Raw genomic sequence first — 17703 nt, 5'->3', positions numbered from 1 at the left:
TATGCTTGTGGAGAGCACAGAATACTTAAAGCCAATGTTATTTTAATGGAATTTCTTCAGATGCCGAAAGTTCAGTATAAATCAAACTGTAAACCATCCACATTTGCATATCCTGCCCCTCTGGAAGTACCGAAAGAAAAAGAAAAGGAAAAGGTAAGTTCTTTGTTCCTTTTAGCTGCATTTGTACTTATATATAGGGGACACTGAGTATTTTACTTTGTCTTTAAATATGTTTTATGTTTTAAAAGTGTCAAATGTTAGCATAAGAAGTCTTCATTACACAAGAATATGAAGTAAAAGTCCTTTTTGTCTCTTGGTCATCCAAGTCTCATGTCACAGGAGTTACAACTTCTGAATCCCTCTGACGATTTTCTCTGCACATGTCAATATTTTTTATGCCACAAATAGAATTATTCTCTACATACTTTTCTGCATCTTGTTGTTTTCACTTTAACTATATATATATTTTTTTATTTTTAAAATCTCAGTGTATACAGATCTCATTTTTTCCCAGAGCTGTAAAACAGTGCCTTTACTGTGTGTAGTACTGTTTGTTTTACCAGTTTCTTCTTTGATACTCATTTAAGGTTATTTCTCATTTGTCACCCCTACACAAGTGAGCTTGGAATTGAAAGTCTTTATGCACATGTATTTATGCGCTGTGTAAGTGTATCTGTAGATTAGAATCCTGGATGTGAGGTTACTTGATCAAAAGTAATGCACATTATGTTCATATTTATCAACTAATTTGCCTTTCAAAATGGACATAATCACTTTATACTCCTACCAACTGTGTGTGAGGACACTCAAGTATTAAAGAATAACACATTAAAGAGTTGTACTTGCCTGTAAAGTTTTACTCAGCAAAATTCTACATTTTTGATACCTTATATATATAGGAAAATGGCTCTTTCTCACATAATTTTCATATTGGCCAGTTGTCGATTATTTGCTGTAAATTTTTTGTATAAGTAAGGATAATTAACCAAATTTGAGGGTGGCAGCTAAGGAATATCTTTGACAGCATCTTGTTTCATCAGTTGTGTTTCAGACCCTCCTTTGGGTCTGATACAAGTATTACCCAGCTTTTCACCTTTGTTTTCAGTGAGACCCATGAAGGAGGATGCTTATAGGCTAACCACTCACCCACTGTATATTAGCATTTTAAGAATGTAGTCCAGTGAGAATATCTCTACAACCAGCGCTAAAGGAAATTGTTGTTTTCCATTGCTTTCCCAGTAAAGCAGAAAAGGCTCTAGCACCCAAATCTCAATAAGAAGTACATGATAGCAAATTCATATCCAGGGTAGGCTACAGATCAAAAAAAGAAAAGAGTTGTATTGGACACAAGCCTCCAAAAACTAAAGATTCACCTGATGACAAGAGTAGTAAATTATTTTAATAAATGTCCTGCTAAGTTTTCCCGTTTATTCTCTAATTATTTTTTCTTTGTAATACTTACTGCTAGGAAATGGAATAGTGTTATAGGACTGAGTTCTCCAGGGCTTGCATGTTTGTATGTCAGTAAGGGATTATAACAGTTTATCCTGTTTGTTTTCCCTAGGTTTCTACTGCTGTGTTATCTATAACTGCCAAGGCTAAAAAGAAGGAAAAAGAAAAGGAAAAAAAGGAGGAGGAGAAAATGGAAGTGGTAGGTATGATTTGGTGGTCAGATGGATTGAAGTATCTCTGTTGTCATGGTCGAGATTATTCCTTAGTTGAATATTATTCTACCTTGCTCTTAGCTTCCTTCAAATAATCATCCTGTTCTCAGCATTTAGAATCATACAATTGTACTTGAAAGAGACTCTAGAAATCATATCCATTTGTGGAAGGAATAGAAGGATACAAATTAGGAAAAAGTTCCTGGAGGAAATGACAACTAAAATAGGTTTTGAAGGGCAAAATAGGATTTTCACAGATGAGATCATGAGGGTAAGAGAAAGAAAGGCCCTTTCCATGAAAGGGATTATCATGTTCTTTAGGTAGACCTTCTTTTTCTGATCTCTGCTATAGAAAAACCTTCTTAGCCTTTAAAACTGAGTCAGTTATCATTCCCATTCCTAAGCAGAGTTATTTTTCCCTCTTCGGAGTCTGATAGCACTTTAGTTGTACTTCCATTACTACCTACCACTACCTTTTGTACCTTATAGCTGCTCAGTAAACTTTTCAGATGTTACTCAGTTCTGTGATACAAAAATGAACTTCTATTGAGCTTTTATAAAATTTTATTTTGTAGGATGAGGCAGAGAAAAAGGAAGAAAAAGAGAAGAAAAAAGAACCTGAGCCAAACTTCCAGTTACTGGATAACCCAGCCCGAGTTATGCCTGCCCAGCTCAAGGTCCTAACCATGCCAGAGACCTGTAGATACCAGCCTTTCAAACCAGTAAGTTACCAGTGACTCTTAGCTATTGTACCAGTAGAATATTAATCCAAATGACAATAGAATATTGATAGAGAATGGTAAATCTCCAAAGCATTGGAGCAAAATCACTAGTTCTAAGAAATTATTAAGCAAAAGAGAGAATGTTCTTTTCCATTTCATATAGATGTGGAAGAATTTTTTTCTTTTTCTGTGTAACCCTACAAACTCCCCTCCTCTACCACAGACAAACGACGTAAGAGTTCCTAAGACAGCATTGTGATTAGGAATGTAGTACTCTACAGCCAAGCATACAGGATTTGAATCTTGAGTCTACCGCTCAGGCTAAGTGGCCTTGGGCCAGGTACCAAATCTCTCTCTGCCTCGATTTTCTTTAGTATAAAATAGAGATTACCATCCCTAACTCAGAAATGTGGCACTGATTGAACAAGTTAATACACAATCACTGAGAACAAGACTTAGGCCTGCTCTATATGATTATTACAGTAATTACACTGTTGTCATAAATGCATTGCATTTTAGTTAGAAAAGTATCTTAATTTAACTTATTCCAAGACAGTGTTTCCTGTTAGAAACAAATGTTTATCAGAAATATGAGCATGATACTGCCTTTATCTTCCAGGTTTTTATATCTAGAAAACAAGGGAACCATCTGTAAACCCATCCAAGACATTCGGATGCTAGATCTGTCTAAAATGTTAAGAGATTAGATTTCTAGATCCTTAACCTTATACAAAAGTAAACTTATTCTTATCAACCTGATGGTGGATCAAAGGCAATTTCTACCTATAATTGTGAGCCAAGGTTTTACCTGACTAGATTATCAGCTAGAGGAGACAAAGGCAAGGGATGTAAGATAGTGAATGTAGTGGTTTAGAGCTGGAATTTGGCATAACTGGGTTTTTATTTCCCCTGTTAGCTGTGTGACTAAAACGGGTCATTTAACCTTTGTTTTTCAGTTTCCTCATCTATAAAATTGATATGCTAATGTTACTTACCTCCTATTGATGTTTTGAAGATTAAATAGGTTGTTACATGTAAAGCACCTAAAACAATGGTAAATGCTAATCTGTAGCATTGCCTGATCTTTAGTAGTTGCTCTGTAGTGTTAAATGAATGGACAGAATCATTAGTCCATTTAATGCGGTCACTGCCTGATCTGCAACCTGGTTCAACTCAGTGGCGTTTTACAGAGGACGTATTCTCACTATGGCTATAAACTTCTCTTGCCAGTAGCATGGGAATCCAAAACAGCAAATGTATTAGGACACAACTAGTGCATACTCTAGCACGTGAAATAACTAGTGTTTTTGACAATTATGACCTAAGACAGTGGGGCATATGCTCAATACCATAAGGCCATGAGAGCACACTGGTACACCACAGTAGGAAACTGAATGATTGCTCAGCCTTTGTTCAAATTAAGTCCGAGATAGCTATAATAGTTGATCCATCTATGAATTAAGACTACCTATATCTGTGCAAGGAAGAATGAGGAATCCAGAAGAATTTTCAACTGCCTGGCTGGCTGTTGAAAGTATAGCCCTACACACACATACACACACACACACACACACACACACTCTCTCTCTCTCTCACACTGTCTGTGTGTATGTCTCTCTCTCTCTCTCTCTCTCTCTCTCACACACACACACACACACACACACCCCTTCAAAGAGTGGGAGACTTTGTGTTCCAAGGTGTTTAAGGAAATTCCTGTCCAGTTGTTAGCTGACTACTAAGTTAATTGAGCATTGACTTTAGGGCCATGCAAATCAGGGAAATACGTAACTTTATAAAAATAGTTCATTTTTTTTTTTTTTTTTTGAGACAGAGTTTCGCTCTTGTTACCCAGGCTGGAGTGCAATGGCGCGATCTCGGCTCACCGCAACCTCCACCTCCTGGGCTCAGGCAATTCTCCTGCCTCAGCCTCCTGAGTAGCTGGGATTACAGGCACGCGCCACCATGCCCAGCTAATTTTTGTATTTTTAGTAGAGACGGGGTTTCACCATGTTGACCAGGATGGTCTCGATCTCTCGACTTCGTGATCCACTCGCCTCGGCCTCCCAAAGTGCTGGGATTACAGGCTTGAGCCACCGTGCCCGGCCTTATTTTTTATTTTTAAGAAAGTCTCACTTTGTCACCCAGGCTAGAGTGCATTGGCACAATCTCAGCTCACTGCAACCTCTGCCTCCTGGGTTCAAGCAATTCTCATGCCTCAGCTTTTTGTATTTTTAGTAGAGACAGTGTTTCACCATGTTGGCCAGGCTGGTCTCGAACTCTTGACCGCAGATGATCCACCCTTATCCGCGTCCTAAAGTACTGAGATTACAGGCATGAGTCTCAGCACCTGGCACATTGTGGCTTTTGTTTTTTGTTTTCAGACAGGGTCACACTATGTGGCACAATCTCAGCTGACTGCAACCTCCACCTCCCAGGTTCAAACAATTCTCATGCCTCAGCCTCCCGAGTAGCTGGGATTATAGGCTTGTGCCACCATACTTGGCTAATTTTTGTATTTTTAGTAAAGATGGGGTTTCACCATGTTAGCCAGGCTGGTCTCAGATACCTGTCTTCAAGTGATACACCTGCCTGGGCCTCCCAATGTGCTGGGATTACAGGTGAGAGTCACCACGCCCAGCCTATTTTAAATGTCTAGTTTTTAACAAAAATTTGTGAGACATGTAAAGAAACAAAGTATGGTCCAGTAATGGCAGTGAGTAGAAACTGTCCTTCAGGAAGCCTAAATACTGGAGTTATAGGCAGAATAAATAAACTATTTTAAATATGTTCAAAGAACTAAAAGAGAGCGTAAGAATGGTGATTCATTAAATAATGAATATCCATAAAGAGATATAAATCATGAGGAATAAATAGAAATTCTGTAGTTGAAAAGTATTATAACTAAAATAAAAAATTCACTAGATGCTCTATGGCATGTTTGAGGAGGCAGAAGAAAGAATGAGCAAACTTGAAGATAAATTAATTGAGATTATTCACCTGAAGAATGACCAAAAGCAATGAAGTGGAATGAACAGAGAGCTTCAGAGACCTGTGGAACATTATAAAGCATACTAACATATGCATAATTTGGAGTCCAAAAAGGACAGAAGATTATTTGAAGAACTAATAGCCAGACATCCCAATTTTGATGAAAAACATTAATCTGCACATTCAGGAAGCTCAATGAATTTCATGAAGGATAAACTCAAGAGATCTACACCTAGACATATTACAATCAATCTGTTGAAAATAAAGAAGAAATCTTGAAAGTAGCAAGAGAGAAGCAACCCATCAAGTACAAAATATCCTCAGTAAGATCAACTGGTGATTTCTTTTTTGTCAGGAGCCATGGAGGCCAGAAAGCAGTTTTATGACATGTTTAAAGTGCTGAAAGTAAAAGAATCTCAACCACAAAGTCTATATCTAGTAAAACTATTCTTCAAAAATAAAGAAGAAATTAAGATATTCCTAGATAAAAACAACAGTTCATTGTTAGCAGACTTTTCTTAAAGGATACTCTTCAGGCTGAAATGAAAGGACTCTAGACAGTAATTTGAATCTGCATGAAAAAAATAGAGTACTGATGAGTGCAACTATCTAAGTAAATATAAAAGATAGTATACATGTGTTTTTTATACAATAAGATTTTGTAACTTTTTGTCAGAGTCCAGAGTGCTTACCATTACATGATGGATGTACCTTTTTTTGTATCTTATTTAAAAGACATCTGCATAAAATAATAATTACAAATTGATAATGATGTGCACATAATGTATAAGGATATAATTAGTATTATCACAACAGCACAAAAGAGTGGGGGAACACAGCTATCTAGGAGCATAGTTCTTGTATATGATTGAAATTAAATTGGTATTAGTCAAAGTAAGTTCTTAAAATGTTAATTGTAATCTGAAGGCATATGCTAAGAAAGTAACTCAAAAAAATAAAAAACAAATAAAAGAAACAAGGGAATTAAAGTAATACACCAGAAAATATATATTTAATACCAAGGAAGCCAGCAATGATATAATAACAGACCAAAAAGATGCAAGACATAGACTACTCAGAAAGTTGAGGCAGGAGAATTGCATGAAGCCATCCTGAGCAACATAGCTAAACCCCATGTCTAAAAAAGGAGTGGATGGCAGGGAGATGTAAAACAGAAAATAAATAGCAAAATGGCAGGCATAGATCATACCTCATCAGTAATTACATAAAATGTAAATGGGTTAAATACTCCACTTAAAAGGCAAAGATTAGCCAGACTGATTTTTTTTAGCATATGCATCTGAAACCAAATTGATTTTTTTGAATGATCAAACTTTGTGCTCTCTAGATTAGACATGGTTAAATTCAGAAACACAAATAGAAAGCAAAGGATGGGAAAAGATATTTCATGTAAACTAACCAAAAGAGAGCTAGAACTGTTAGCTCTAGACAAAATATTAGACAAAATAGACGGTAGACAGAAATGTTGCCAGATACAAAGAGAAAACATAAGGGTTGATCAGTCAGGAGAATAAAACTATTATAAACTTATGTACTTAATAGCAGAGTCCCAAAATACATAAAGCAAAAATGGATAGAATTTTCTGGGCCCAGTGGCTCACACCTGTAATCCCAGCGCTTTGGCAGGCCGAGGCAGGTGGATCACCTGAGGTCAGGAGTTTGAGACCAGCCTGGCCAACATGGTGAAACTCCATCTCTACTAAAAATGCAAAAATTAGCCAGGCATGGTGGCATGTGCCTGTAGTCCCACCTACTTGAGAGGCTGAGACAGGAGAATCACTTGAATCCAGAAGGTGTAGGTTGCAGTGAGCCAAGATCGTACCATAGCACTCCAGCCTGGGTGACAAAGTGAGACTCTGTCTCAAAAAAAAAAAACCTGATAGAACTGAAATGAGAAATAGACATGTCAGCATTAAAGAGTCTCGCTGTGTTGCCTAGGCTAGAGTGCAGTGGCATGATCTTGGCTCACTGCAACCTCTGCCTCCTGGGTTCAAGCGATCCTTCTGCCTCAGTCTCCTGAGTAACCAGGATTACAAGTGTGCACCACCACGCTCAGCGAATTTTTGTATTTTTAGTAGAGATGGGGTCCCACCATGTTGGCCAGGCTGGTTTTGAACTCCTGACCTCAGGTGATCTACTCAGCTTCCCAAAGTGCTGGGATTACAGGCATGAGCCACCATGCCCAGACCCCCACTTCGAATAACAGGTGGAACAACTAGGCAGAAGATTTAAATAACATTATAAGCCAGAAGACCTAATACATCTATAAAACAGTCTATCCAACAACAGCCGAGTACACATTCTTCTCAAGTACATATAGAGCATTCTCCAGGATAGACCACATCTTAGGCCATAAATCAAGTGTCAATAAATTTAAAAGGGTTGAAATAATACAAAATATGTTCTCTGCCCACAGTTGAATGAAAATAGAAATCAATAACAAAAGGATATTTGAGAAAATCATAGATACGTGTAAATCAAACAATGTACTTCTAAACAAGCAATAAATCAAAGAAAAACACATGGAAAACTAGAAAATACTTGGAGAGAAATTAAAAGGAAAATGGCCAATACTTAACAGGATTCAGTGAAAGTAGTGCTTACAGGGAAAATGTATAGCTGTAAATGCCTGTCTTAAAAAATAAGATCTCAATTAATAACCTACTCATCTACTTTAAGAAACTAGCAAAAAGAAGTACAAACTAAACTAAAATCAAGCAGAAGGAAGGAAGTGACAAGTATTAGAGCAGAAAGTAATGAAATAGAAATAAAATAGAGAAAATTAACAAAACCAAAAGTCGTTTCTTTCCACAGATTAACGTAATTGATGAACCTTTAGCTAGATTGATCAAGAGAAAAAGAAGACTCAATAAAATCAAAGAGGCCCCGAGCATGGCGGCTCACACCTGTAATCTAAACACTTTAGGAGGCAAGGCAGGAGGATCACTTGAGCCCAGAAGTTCAAGACCAGGTTGGGCAATATAGTGAGTCCTCATCACTACAAAAAATTTAAAAATTAGCCAAACATGGTGGTACATGCCTGTAGTCCCAGCCACTTGGGAGCCTAAGGTGGGAGGATTGCTTGAGCCCAGGAGGCCAAGGTTGCAGTGAGCCGAGATCTCACCACTGAACTCCAGGATGAGCAACAGAGCTCATGAGACCCTGTCTCAAAACAAACAACAACAACAACAAAAAAAGAAATCAGGAAAGAAAAAGGGAACAAACATTACTACCAATGTTACAGAAGAAAAAAAATTATAAGGGACTACTATGAGCAATTTTATGCCAATGAATTAGATAACATGAAATGAACAAATTCCTAGAAAGACATAAACTACCAAAACTGACTCAAGAAGAAAGAAAATCCAAATCGACCTGCATAAGGAAATTGCATTAATAATTGGAAATCCTGCCAGGCGCGGTGGCTCAAGCCTGTAATCCCAGCACTTTGGGAGGCCGAGGCGGGTGGATCACGAGGTCGAGAGATCGAGACCATCCTGGTCAACGTGGTGAAACCCCGTCTCTACTAAAAATACAAAAAACTAGCTGGGCGTGGTGGCGCATGCCTGTAATCCCAGCTACTCAGGAGGCTGAGGCAGGAGAATTGCCTGAGCCCAGGAGGCGGAGGTTGCGATGAGCCAAGATCGCGCCATTGCACTCCAGCCTGGGTAACAAGAGCGAAACTCCATCTCAAAAAAAAAAAAATAATAATAATAATAATAATAATTGGAAATCCTGCCAGGGGCAGTGGTCACACCTGTAATCCCAGCACTTTGGGAGGCCAAGGCAAGCGGATCACAAGGTCAGGAGTTCAAGACCAACCTGACCAACATAGTAAAACCCCATCTTGACTAAAAATACAAAAGTTACCCAGGCATGGTGGCGTGCACCTGTAATCCCAGCAACTCAGGAGGCTAAGGCAGGAGAATCACTTGAACCTGGAAGGTGGAGGTTGCAGTGAGCTGAGATCATGCCACTGCACTCCAGCCTGGGTGACAGATCAAGACTCTGTCTCAAAAAATAATAATAATTGGAAAGCCTTCTACAAAGAAAAACTCAAGGGCAGATTGCTTTGCTGGTATATTCTATCCAAACATTGAAAGAAAAAATGAGCACTAATCCTTCACAAACTATACTAAAAAATAAGAGATGGAAAGCCGGGCGCGGTGGCTCAAGCCTGTAATCCCAGCACTTTGGGAGGCCGAGGTGGGTGGATCATGAGGTCGAGAGATCGAGACCATCCTGGTCAACATGGTGAAACCCCGTCTCTACTAAAAATACAAAAAAAAATTAGCTGGGCATGGTGGCACGTGCCCGTAATCCCAGCCACTCAGGAGGCTGAGGCAGGAGAATTGCTTGAACCCAGGAGGCGGAGGTTGCGGTGAGCCGAGATCGCGCCATTGCACTCCAGCCTGGGTAACAAGAGCGAAACTCCGTCCCAAAAAATAATAATAATAATAATAATAAGAGATGGAAACACTCCCAACTCATTCTCTTAAGGCCTGTATTGCCCTGATAGTAAAACCAGACAAAGACACCACAGTATAAGAAAACTAGCGACCAGTAAGTCATATTCGTGAATTAGAAGACTTAATATTTTCAGATGGCAGTGCTCCCCAGTTCAATCTATAGATTCAGTATATCCTAATCTCTGCTACCTTTTTTGGAGAAATGGACAAGCTGATCCTAAAATTAGTATGGAAATGCAAGGGACCCAGAATAGCCAGACAACTGTAAAATAAAAAGCAAAATTGGAAGAATCACACTTAAAAGTTAATACAAAGGTACAGTAATTAAGACTGTGTAGTATTGACATAAGGATAAATATATAGATCAATGAAATTATATTGAAAGTCCAGAAATAAGCCCATACACCTATGGTCAATTTATTTTTTACAGTGTCACTAAGACCATTCAATGAAGAGTAAGTAGCCTTTTCAAGGAATAGTGCTGGGACTATTGTATCTCCACCTGCAAAAGAATGAAGGTGGATCCCTACCTCATGTCGTATGCAAAATTAACTGAAAATGAATCAAAGGCTTAAATATAAGAGCAAAAACTATTACTCGTAGAAGAAAGCATATGTGTAAATTTTCATAACCTTGGACTAAGCAATGTTTTCTAATATATGATACCTAAAGCAAAAGCAGCAAGGAAAAGATTCTGTGTTGTAAGTACACTATCAAGAAGGTAAAAAGACAACCCACAGAATAGGAGAAAAAAGAAAAGAAAAAAAAAAAAATATATATATATATATATATATTTTTTTTTTTTTTTTTTTTTTTTTTTTTTGAGACGGAGTTTCGCTCTTGTTACCCAGGCTGGAGTGCAATGGTGCGGTCTTGGCTCACCACAACCTCCGCCTCCTGGGTTCAGGCGATTCTCCTGCCTCAGCCTCCTGAGTAGCTGGGATTACAGGCATGCGCCATCATGCCCAGCTAATTTTTTGTATTTTTAGTAGAGACGGGGTTTCACTATGTTGACCAGGATGGTCTCGATCTCTTGACCTCATGATCCACCCGCCTCAGCCTCCCAAAGTGCTGGGATTACAGGCGTGAGCCACCGCACCCGGCCTGGAGAAAATATCTTTAGATCATTTATCTGATAAGACAGTTATATCTAGAACACATAAAGAGCTCCTCCAACTCAACAATAAAAAGACGAATAACCTAATTTTAAAACAGGCAAATGATTTGAATAAATAGACATTTCTCAAAAAAAAAAGATGTACAAATGGACAAAATAAGTACATGAAAAGATGCTCAACATCATTATTCGTTAGGAAAATGCAAATCAAAACCATAGCAGGTGCAGTGGTGCCCACTTATTGTCCCAGCTATACAGGAGACTGAGGCAGGAGGATTGCTTGAGCCCAGTAGCTAGAAGCTATAGTGCAATATGATTGTGCCTGTGAGCAGCCACCGGACACCAGCCTGGGCATCATAGCATAACCTAATCCCTTTAATTTAAGAAGAAACACAAAACCATAAGAAGATACCACATCTACCCACCAGGATGGCTATAATCAAAAAGATACATAATAATAATCATTGACAAGAATATGCAGAAATTGGAACCCTTATAGAGTACTAGTGGGAAAGTAAACTTATAGCCACAGTAGAAAAAAAGAGTTTGGTAGTTGCTCAAAAAGTTAAATGTAGTCTTATATGACCCAGCAATTCCATTCCATACCTAAGAGAAATGAAAACTTTACACAAAATTTTACACACTAACGCACATATCGGCATGATTCGTATAATAGCCGTGAAACAGAAACAACTTAAATGTCTTATCAACTGATGAATGAATAATGTGAAATAATAATGGAATATTATTTGATCATTAAAAGGAAAGACTTACTGATATATGCTACAGTGTATATGAACCTTGAAAACATTAAGTAAAAGAAGCCAGACACAAAAGACTGCATGTGGTCCCTTTATGTGAAACATTCAGAAAAGGCAACTCTATAGAGACGAAAGTTAGTTTGGTGGTTACCAAGAACAGGGGAAGGGGAGAATGGAGAGTGGCTGCTAATGGGTGCACGGTTTCTTTAGGTCGTTACAGACATTTTTGAAATAGATAGCAGAAGTAATAATAGCTGCACAAGTTTGTGAATGTAGTCTTATATAAAGTGTGTACTTTAAGAGACTGAATTTTATGTTAATATATCTCATTTTAAGAAAAAAAACACTGCCTCTGTTTATGTGCAGTGAAGAAAGGGGTGCCCAGTGACTCAGTCCCCTACCCTCAGTGGCAAGGTCATAGGACCCTTCCTCAGACACTGCGGTTGAAAGAGACAGCTGTAGTTTTGGAAACAAGTAACATTCCTACCCTGTTTCCTGTCCACCATGAAGCAAGGGTAGAGCACTTGGCAGGAGGAAGTGTTTTATTGCCTGTATCTACAGTTGTAATTAGCCTCCCCAGAGAACAGAAAATCATGTGTCTTATGCATAGAGGGTATGAACTTTCTCACCAACATATAAAGCATTAACAAACCTAGATCATGTATAGCTATAAACATCCCTTTCCATGTGTTGATTATATTGCAGGATTTGAGTTGTATTATTGGTTTTGGGGTTTTTTGTTGTTTTTGTAACAGTGAGGCCTCCTTTGATTAAGTTGGATTATCTCATTCCATTTAAGCATGAAATAGCATAACCTGGAGCCACATGTTTCCAAAACATAGAAAGTCCTCTTGTGAACATGGGTATTTTCTTCTGCTTGGTAGGAGATTCATCTCCATTTGGTCCATTAGGTTCAAGTAAACATTCGGGCTATGGAGGATTAGGACAGTGGCCCTATACTCCATTCTTGGAGTATTGGCAGTAAAGGCAGGGTCCATTTATAAAATGTATCCTCTTCAAGGAAAGCAAACTTTTTAAGGGAAAGGATTGTAGAAAAATGTATAGATATGTGTATGTTGGCAGAAGGGAAATAGTTTGGAGTTCATGAAGGCACACCAGTTTTATAGCATGGCAGGGCAGAATTCTGATGAGTAAAAATCGGATTAGGTTGAACTGCAGGGATGCTTATACATATGTGAATCATTTGACTGATGTACTCATGCTTCTTTTCCTTCCCAGTAATGTGCTTTGGTAGAAATATGCTTTTTCCAGATGTGCCCTGCCACTGTTGACTGATTTAATTACATAGAGCAGCTTTCCATTTCCTTTGACACAGGCAAGCAAATAGAATAAGATTAGCACACCAGAGAGGGGTGAATAGTTTAGTGTTTGAATTTACCTTCTGTAATATGTTTGTGAGAGGGCTTAATAGAATTGCTGCAGCAGTGTACTTCCCCTTTGTTTCCCATATATTTTTTCATTGGCTTGTATCACATGGATTTATAGATTAAAGTGAAGAACCCTCAGGTATCTGGGATATTTGTGTTATTCTCTCCATTCTGAAATTGCTGGAGAATAATTGGCATTTAATTTATACACTTTCTTGTGTTCAGAGTGATTATTATCTCACAAATAATACAGTAAACATCAGACTGGAGCGTTTCTCAAACTTTAGTTTGCATACAGATTGACTAGGATCTTGTTAGAATGCAGATTCTGCAGATCCAGGGTGGGGCCAGCTTTTCTGCATTTTTGACAAGCTCCAGGTGATAATGATGCTACCCGTCCAGGACCACATCTTGAGTAGGAAGGAATTAGGATACTGTAATTGGGAAGTAAACATTCTCCCTGCAGTGAAATTGAGGCTGGTAGTCAAGGCCATGGCTGGGAAATAACTATTCTTAAACTGGGATGCATCATCTAAGTAGAACAGCATCACATGTTAGACCATCTAGAGCCACTGGATTCAGTTAGCAAATACTTCTTTCTTCTTCTTCTTTTTTTTTTTTTTTTTTTTGAGACGGAGTTTCACTCTTGTTACCCAGGCTGGAGTGCAATGGCGCGATCTCGGCTCACCGCAACCTCCGCCTCCTGGGTTCAGGCAATTCTCCTGCCTCAGCCTCCTGAGTAGCTGGGATTACAGGCACGCGCCACCATGCCCAGCTAATTTTTTGTATTTTTAGTAGAGACGGGGTTTCACCATGTTGACCAGGATGGTCTCAATCTCTCGACCTCGTGATCCACCTGCCTCGGCCTCCCAAAGTGCTGGGATTACAGGCTTGAGCCACCACGCCCGGCCGCAAATACTTCTTATAGATCAGTTGTCTTTATCCCAGTAGAATTCTCTAGTTTTCCACTTCCAAATCATTTAAGTAGTTTTAAAGTACTGTTTAACAAATATGTACTCTAGTTTGTGGAGCACGCTTGAAATTTGAGTGGAGCTTATGCTTCTGCACGTCTCTCTGTGTGTTTTTAGCTCTCTATTGGAGGCATCATCATTCTGAAGGATACTAGTGAAGACATTGAGGAGCTGGTGGAACCTGTGGCAGCACATGGCCCAAAAATCGAGGAGGAGGAACAAGAGCCAGAACCCCCAGAACCATTTGAGTATATTGATGATTAAGGACCAGAGGTGTGTGTGCAACAAAATTATGAAGGGAAACTTCTTTGTCAGTACTTCACAAATGTTTTTTGCAAGGACATCATCTCACTTTTTTCTTTCCTTTTGTCTTTAATCCTTATTTGCCTAAACAGTATTAAAACTTCCTCCTCATTCAATCTTTTTCCACATATATAACCACAAATTCCTTTTTCTTTCCTTTTCGACTCTATACTCTTAGCACTCTACTAATATTATTCGAAGTGGCTGGTCTGTAGACTGTTTTTATAGGTCCATAAGGAGATAGGAAGCTTACCTCAGAATGTCAATCTGCTCAATGCTTCTTTCGTCAAGAAAGTCTTCCCCAAAATGTCAGCTGAACTACAGTTTGCTTAGTGATAGAGTTGATTTACATTCTGATGTAAGCTCCTTGTTGTCGATCAGTTATAGCTGTGGACCGACACTGGCCCATAGGTAACACTTGTGAGTAGCACAAATACAGGCTTCTCACTGATCTTTCTGTCTCCCCGTCTCCTTTGGCAATATTTTTGGCACTAGAAGCTTTAACGTTCATTTATTCTATGGTCCTATTGAATCTCTACTGTGTATAAGACATGGTGTTTATAGGGACTTTGAAGTTAGTTAGACTAACCACAAGGCTGTGTCCATTTGAAAAAGATTATTTACTATATCAGCATCTTAACAGTGTTGAAAGGGAGTCTTTAGATGGGAAAGATTGGAGTAATATAATTTCATGAAATTGGCATTCTTCGTTTCCCCATTTTCTTTTGAGTGTTCATCACATATTTGAAGACATTGTGAGACATAATCAATGTATCCTAATTCCACCCAAGCACAAACACTTGTTCAGACAACTATTAATTCATTCTATTTTTTTTTTCTTTAGACAGAATTTCACTCTTGTTGCCCAGCCTGGCGTGCAATAGTGCAATCTCTGCTCATTTGCAACCTCTGCCTCCCGGGTTCAAGTGATTCTCTGGGATTACAAGCATGTGCTACCATGCCCAGCTAATTTTGCATTTTAGTAGAGACAGGTTTCTCCATGTTGGTCAGGTTGGTCTTGAACTCCCGACCTCAGGTGATCCACCCGCCTCAGCCTTCCAAAGTGCTGGGATTACAAGCGTAAGCCACCACGCACAGCCAATTCATTTTACTTGTTAAAGAAAATTGCCGGGCGCGGTGGCTCAAGCCTGTAATCCCAGCACTTTGGGAGGCCGAGGCGGGTGGATCACAAGGTCGAGAGATCGAGACCAACCTGGTCAACATGGTGAAACCCCGTCTCTACTAAAAATACAAAAAATTAGCTGGGCATGGTGGCACGTGCCTGTAATCCCAGCTACTCAGGAGGCTGAGGCAGGAGAATTGCCTGAGCCCAGGAGGCGGAGGTTGTGGTGAGCCAAGATCGCGCCATTGCACTCCAGCCTGGGTAACAAGAGCAAAACTCCGTCTCAAAAAAAAAAAAAAAAATTAGGACATTGTCATTTGTTATATTTAAAGTTCTGGTTGCAAATCTAGCATGCTGCGTGTTAGATACTGACTAGCAATTAAGGAAAGCTTTGCAGAAATCTCAGATAAATATTAAGGCAAAACCTGCCATTAGTAGGAAAATATATTTATACCTCAGGAAGACTATTAATTTGGACCTAAGATATAGGGAGATTTATACTAACCTTCCTGTTTTCTAAACTTACTTTTGAAAATTATCTTTCAGCCTTGATGGTTTCTTTGGCTTTACCCAACCAGCACAAGACAGTGTAGGCTATCACAATCACTCAGTCTGTAGGAGAATTGAGGTGACTTACATTAGCTCCCTTCAAGCCTTTGGCAGTACCTTATAGAAAACGCTTGATTACAGCTTTCAAGGCAGTTAACCACAGAATGGCTTAGAGGTTTATAGCTAGAAAGTGGAATCTTGTTAGTTTTCAAAAGGGTAAAATATTCAGTCCATTAGGAGTTTGGAAACCATAGTCTGTCTTGGCACAAACTGGTATAGTAGGACTGCAGAGGCATGGTTGGGGCCTAGTTTTAGATTTCAACAGTTAGTAGTAAAAGAGGAAAAAAATAATGTCTTGAAATTAAGAATGACCCTAGCTACTACTGTTCTCTCTTCCCTTTCCCAGGATCTCATTTGCTTATCTGAAGAAGATTGTTCAGGCTCATATTGGAAATGCTTATGAGGAAATTCGTGCTGAGAACTGCTATTCAATGCATGTATTGTTGCCTCTGCGCTGACCTGAAGAACCTTGTCTCCAAGTCTTTGGTTGAAGAGAAGATATATGACTATTTAGTGTGCTCTTTCACAGAACTTGGTTTTCAAATAAATATAAGATCTCCAGATGGACAAGACCTTCATTTTTCAGCCTGGGTTTTTAATAAATGTATCTAATCCTCCCCACACCATGAAATGCCTAAATCCCAAGAGCCAGAGTCTTAATTTGCTAGGATGAATATGTATGACTTTCATATTGATGAAAAAGTTAAGATATTCTTAAATTATAGACCATAGAAAATAATGGAAGGGAAAAAACTCAAACATTGCTCATCACCCCCAAGAATTCTCTACAGTTTTGTTGTGGTTGTGGTTGTTGTTTAATATGGGGTCTCATCAGCCTGGGCACCATGGTGAGACCCCCATCTCTACAAAAAATTGAAAAAGCTGGGTGGGCCAGGCAAGGTGGCTTGTGCCTATAATCCCAGCACTTTGGAAGACCAAGATGGGCAGATTGCTTGAGCCAAGTAGTTTGATACCAGCCTGGGCAACATGGCAAAAACTCACCTCTACCAAAAAAAAAAAAAAAATACAAAAATTAGACGCAAATAGTGGCATGTGCCTGTGGTCCCAGCTACTCAGGAGTCTGAGGTAGGAGGATCACCTGAGCTTGGAAGTTGAGGCTGCAGTCAGGTTTGTTAGTGCCAGCACACTCCAGCCTGGGTGACAGCATTAGATACTGTCTGGAAAAAAAAAATTAGCAGGGCATGGTGATGTGCACTAGTCACAGCTATTCAGGAGGCTGAGGTGAGAAGATCAATCAAGCCCAGGAGATTGAGACTGCAGTGAGCTATGTTTGCACCACTACACACCAGCCTGGGCAACGGGGCAAGACCAATAAAAGGGGAAAAAAAAAGAGTCTCACTCTGTCACCCAAGCTGGTTTCAAACTCCTGGGCTCAAGCAGTCCTCCCACTTTAGCCACCTGAACTACAGTTTTTCAATCGAAAAAGTGGGGTGTCATCACTCACTGAATTCCCTTTAATAATCCAAGGGAATTGTGTGTTTAGGCAGCTCAGAAGCTTTTTTGTTAAACCTTTGCTTATTGTTTCCTGCTTTTGATACTGTTAAAG

The 17703-nt window shown here is 39.2% G+C and overlaps 1 protein-coding gene across 1 annotated transcript in view; it reads left to right on the top strand.

The window, feature by feature from the left end:
- PSMD1 (proteasome 26S subunit, non-ATPase 1) overlaps positions 1-16708 on the top strand; it is a 117362-nt gene extending 100654 nt beyond the window's left edge. Inside the window, exons 21-25 of the mRNA XM_039469633.2 lie at positions 61-153; positions 1565-1651; positions 2240-2386; positions 14219-14374; positions 16483-16708. Of these exons, the coding sequence (XP_039325567.1) occupies positions 61-153; positions 1565-1651; positions 2240-2386; positions 14219-14365 (474 nt within the window). The 3' untranslated portion in view covers positions 14366-14374; positions 16483-16708. The remainder of the gene's footprint in view (positions 1-60; positions 154-1564; positions 1652-2239; positions 2387-14218; positions 14375-16482) is intronic.
- Positions 16709-17703: the final 995 nt, after the last annotated feature.

The sequence above is a fragment of the Saimiri boliviensis genome, chromosome 5 (genome assembly GCF_048565385.1).
Source record: "Saimiri boliviensis isolate mSaiBol1 chromosome 5, mSaiBol1.pri, whole genome shotgun sequence".
In the NCBI taxonomy this organism is placed as follows: Eukaryota; Metazoa; Chordata; class Mammalia; order Primates; family Cebidae; genus Saimiri; species Saimiri boliviensis.
Note: the sequence above shows the minus strand (reverse complement) of the source record. Positions and strands in the feature narration are given on the sequence as shown.